This window comes from Salvelinus sp. IW2-2015, linkage group LG31 (assembly GCF_002910315.2).
Source record: "Salvelinus sp. IW2-2015 linkage group LG31, ASM291031v2, whole genome shotgun sequence".
Taxonomy (NCBI): Eukaryota; Metazoa; Chordata; class Actinopteri; order Salmoniformes; family Salmonidae; genus Salvelinus; species Salvelinus sp. IW2-2015.
The window spans coordinates 4,942,264-4,947,547 of record NC_036870.1 but is presented as its reverse complement, the minus strand read 5'-3'; the positions used below and the strand labels follow the sequence as shown (position 1 = coordinate 4,947,547).

At 42.6% G+C, this 5,284-nt stretch overlaps 1 protein-coding gene across 1 annotated transcript; it reads left to right on the top strand.

Annotated features, from left to right (window-relative positions):
• The first annotated feature begins 1,444 nt into the window (after positions 1 to 1,444).
• LOC111955462 (free fatty acid receptor 3-like) lies at positions 1,445 to 2,362 on the top strand. The gene has a single exon (XM_023975689.2). The coding sequence runs from the start codon at positions 1,448 to 1,450 to the stop codon at positions 2,360 to 2,362; it is 915 nt and encodes a 304-aa protein (XP_023831457.1). The 5' UTR covers positions 1,445 to 1,447.
• The last annotated feature ends 2,922 nt before the right edge of the window (positions 2,363 to 5,284 follow it).

The following is a 5,284-nucleotide window of genomic DNA, read 5'->3' as shown; positions in this document are numbered from 1 at the left end:
TTTAACAGTAACTAACGTTTTATAAATAACCCCAAAGTTGAGGCTTATGTTTTTTACAGGTGAACAATCAAATCAAATCAAAACACAAAAGCAGACAAAAAGATGGCTGACGTGTAGTGTTTCCTACTGCTGACAGATAATGTTGGAAAGTTAGTATCTCGTGGGACATCTCATGAGATATTTTTATGGAACACCTTTTCGGTAACACACAGTGCCTTCATAAAGTATACATATCCCTTGACTTAATCCACATTTTGTTGGAATAACTATTAAATAGCTTTTTGTTCTCACCCATCTACACACAATACCCCATAATGACAAAGTGAAAATGTATTGAAAATAAAATACAGAAATATCTCATTTACATAASTTTTCTTACCCCTGAGTTAATACGTGTTAAAATCCCCTTTGGTAACGATTACAGCTGGGAGTTTTTCTGGGTAAATATCTAAGAGCTTTGCACACCTGGATTGTACAATATTTGCCTATTATTATTTTCAAAATTCTTCAAATTGGTTGTTGATCATTCCTAGACAACCATTTTGAAGTCTTGCCATAGATTTTAAAGCAGATTTAAGTCACAACTGTAATTCGGCCACTCAGGAACATTCACTGTCTTCTTGGTAAGCAACTCCAGTATAGATTTGGCCTTGAGTTTTAGGTAATTGTCCTCTGAAAGGTGAATTCATCTCCCAGTGTCTGGTGGAAAGCAAATTGAACCAGGTTTTTCTCTAGGACTTTGCTTGTGCTTAGCTCCATTTCATGTATTTATTATCCTGAAAAACTCCCCAGTCCTTAACAATTACCAGCATACCCATAACATGATGCAGTCACCACTCTGCTTGAAAATATGTAGAGTGGTTCTAAGTAATGTGTTCTATTGGATTTGCCCCAAACATAACACTTTGTATTCAGGACAAAAGTGAATTTGCAAACAGGATGCATGATTTGGAATATTTGTATCCTCTATAGGCTTCCTTCTCTTCACTCTGTCAATTAGGTTAGTATTGTGGAGAAAGTGTAAGTGTGGGGTACAAAGATGAGGTGGTCATTAAAAAATCATGTTAAACACTATTATTGCACACAGAGTGAGTCCATGCAACTTATTATGCAACTTGATAAGCACATTTTTACTCCTGGACTTATTTAGGCTTGCCGTAACAAAGGTGTTGAATAATTAACTCAAGACATTTCAGCTTTTAATTTTTTATGAATTTGTTAAAATGTTGACATTTGACATTCTGGGGTATTGTGTGTAGGCCAGTGACCAAAATATAAATTTAATCAATTTTAAATTCAGGCAGTAACACAGCAAAATGTGGAAAAAGGCACTGTATTGCAGCAACAGCCCCACAAGTGATGTTACACATTCCAACACACCCTTTTCTCTTTCCAGTTGTGTCGTGAGTCTCCAAGTGTCTGTGACTGATGAAGTAGGCTAATCGCCATGCCGATCACTCATCTGTTGCTGTCTGTTTACATTGCCACCTTCCTGATCGGGGTACCTGCCAACATCCTAGCATTCTGCACCTTTTGCCAAAAGGTGCGCCGCAAACCTGCCCCCATCGACATCCTGCTACTCAACCTGACTATCTCTGACCTCATATTTCTCGCTTTCCTGCCTTTCAAGATGAAGGAGGCTGTTGATGACATGAACTGGAACCTCCCCTTCTTCTTGTGTCCAGTCACTGGTTTCCTGTTCTACTCCACCATCTACAACAGCACCCTCCTCCTGACCGCGGTGAGTGTGGAGCGCTACCTTGGTGTGGCCTTCCCTATCAGATACGCCCTGTGTCACAGGCCACGCTATGCTGTGGTGGCCAGCATCATATGTTGGGTGGTGTCATCACTGAACCTTAGCGTCGTGTACATTGTGCCCTGCTCCCACTGGATATATAGCAATGGGACCAATATGGACGATCCCCCGACAACGTGCTACCTGAACTTCACCAAAGACCAGCTCAGCATCCTTCTCCCAGTGCGTCTGGAGCTATTCCTTGTCCTCTTCTGCGTTCCCTTCCTGGTCTGCACCTTCTGCTATGTCAACTTCATCCGTATCCTGTCTCGGCTGCCCAATATCGGGCGGCGGCGGCGCCTGCGGGCCATTGGGCTGGCACTGGGCACCCTGTTGGTGTTTGCCCTCTGCTTTGGGCCCTACAACGTATCCCATGTGGTGGGGTTCGTCCGGAAAGACAGCGAGAGTTGGAGGGATGTAGCATTGCTCTCCAGTACCCTCAACGCCTGCCTGGATCCCATTATCTTCTACTTCTCCTCGGTGGCTGTCAGGAGCATGCTCAGTCACTGCTTCAGGAGCTTCGTGGCTACACTACACATTTTAAAGTGTGAGAGGGGTCAAGTCTGATAGGGGTCAGCCTCCAAGACTGATAAATACAGAAAAACATTCCCCCTTGAGTGTTTATGTTCCAATTAGTCATGCATGGAGATTTATGTATGTTCAGTGCAATTATGTATATTATATGTATTAGGTATATTCTGAATGTGTAACTGTTGGCAAAGATAATTTAATTCCTACCTATCATAAATTACGTTCCCTAAAGGTGTAACCATTACCCACACCGCCACAAACCATATTTATATTTAATTTAAAAAATCATGAATAAATCGATCACCCGTATTAAATTGTTTATATTACAGTAGGTTACATCCAATAAAAAATATACTTGTTTTATGGGGCTTGGAATAAATCAATTAGAACCAGAAGCTGTAAGAGCACAGAGGTGGGTGTGAAAGAGGTCCAATTTTGAGTTAATTTTGTTTAACAAGCGTGTAAAGCAGGATGTGCAAACATGGGGAGATTATACAGTGCTGAGTCACAGCGTCTCATGCTTGTCTTTCCGTTGCTAGAAATTTGTGCCTTTGTGCCGGTCTTGATACACAGAACTGCTCTTTATAGTGTCCTGTGAACTAGTTATGTTCGTTATTAGTTTACAAATTGTACACTCAGTAACATTATAGATTCAATGGGATTGAATTCAGAGGGAAATAAATGAGTGCCTTGTTTGACAAGGCAGATTAAATGGGGTCAGCCCTAATTGTCAGTCGACTGGTCAGTTGTTTGGTCGATAGGCTGTTGTTCGACAGAGATTTTTTAGTTTTTTTTTAGTTGAGGGCTCAATTTTTTTGTTTTATGCCACACGAGACACCCACCTGTTTCGTGCCTGTCTCAGTGGACTAATCCATTACGGAGGCCGCAGGGATGGCACAGTCCATCACTCTAAGACATATATGTGCTACAGTGGAGGTTTGTGGGAGGAGCTATAGGAGGACAGGCTCATTGTAGTGGCCGGAATGGAAAAAATGGAACAGAGTCAAAAATGTGGTTTCCATATGTTTGTGTTTGATACCGTTCCATTTATTCCATTCCAGCCATTACAATGAACCTATCCTCCTATACCTCTTCCCACCAGCCTCCACTGATGTGCTACTGAAATTGTACATGGTAATATTATGTACGAACAATGGTGCAACACTAATAACTATAACAAATGTGATTTCCTGAATTGTATGTTTATTACTGTTAACATATAATGCCAAACATCCCCTTTCATTTAACTGTGTATTCTCCAGATTTTTTTGCAGACGGCACATTTGTAGCCTAAGACTTCTTCTGGTTATATTGATCTCGGGCTCCTTGAGTCGGTCAACTAAGATTATTTTCAGTCGGGGACAGCCCTATTGGCAATACAAGACAAATTAGCTACAAGCTCCAAATTACACAGCAACTACACTGAATATACCAAACATTAGGAACACCTTCCAAGTATTGAGTTGCAACCCCCCACCCCCCTCAGAACAGCCTCAATTCATCACGGCATGGACTCTACAAGGTGTCAAAAGTGTTCCACGGGGATGCAGACCCATGTTGACGCAAATGCTTCTCACAGTTGTGTCAAGTTGGCTGGATGTCCTTTGGTTGGTGGACCATTCTTGATACACACGGGAAACTGTTGAGCGAGAAAAACATAGCAGCATTGCAGTTCTTGACACAAACTGATGCGCCTGGCAACTACTACCATATCCTGTTCAAAGGCACTTACATGTTTTGTCTTGCTCATTCACCCTCTGAATGGCACAAATACACAATCCATGTCTCAATTGTCTGAAAGCTTTAAAAATTATTAGTGTCCTCCCCTTCATCTACACTGATTGAAGTGGATTTAACAAGTGACATCAAGTCAAGGCTCTGGCTGTGCCACTCAAGTACATTCAGAGACTTGTCCCGAAGCCCCTCCTGCGTTGTCTTGGCTGTGTGCTTAGGGTCGTTGTCCTGTTGGAAGGTAAACCTTCGCCCCAGTCTGTGGTCCTGCGCGCTCTGGAGCAGGGTCTCATCAAGGATCTCTCTGTACTTTGCTCCATTCATCTTCCCCTCGATCCTGACTAGTCTCCCAGTCCCTGCTGCTGAAAAACTTCCACACAGCATGATGCTGCCACCACGCTTCACCGTGCCTGGTTTCCTCCAGACGTGACGCTTGGCATTAAGGCCAAATAGTTCAATCTTGGTTTAATCAGACCAGAGAATCTTGTATCTCATGTTCTGAGAGTCCTTTAGGTGTCTTTTGGCAAATTCCAAGTGGGCTTTCGTGTGCGTTTTACTGAGGAGTGTCTTCTGTCTGGCCACTAAAGGCCTGATTGGTGGAGTGCTGCAGAGATGTTTGTCTTTCTGGAAGGTTCTTCCATCTCCACAAAGGAACTCTGGAGCTCTGTCAGAGTGACCATCGGGTTCTTGGTCACCTCCCTGACCAAGGCCCTTCTCCCCCGTTTGCTCAGTTTGGCCGGGTGGCCAGCTCTAGGAAGAGTCTTGGTGGTTCCTAACTTCTATTTAAAAATGATGGAGGCCACTGTGTTCTTGGGGACCTTCAATGCTGCAGACATTTTTTGGTACCCTTCCCCACATATGTGCCTCGACACAATCCTGTCTCGGAGCTCTATGGACAATTCCTTCGACCTCATGGCTTGGTTTTTGCTATGACAACTTAGGGACCTTATATAGACAGGTGTGTGCCTGCCTTAATCATGTCCAATCAATTGAATTTTCCACAGGGGGACTCCAAGTTGTAGAAACATCTCATGGATGATCAATGGAAACAGGATGCACCGGAGCTCAATTTCCATTCTCATAGCAAAGGGTCTGAATACTTATCTAAATAAGGTATTACTTTTAAATTTTTTATAAATTAGCACAAATAAAGGCTTTTTTATTATGGGGCATTGTGTGTAAATTGATGAGGACAATTTTTTATTTAATCCATTTTAGAATAAGGTT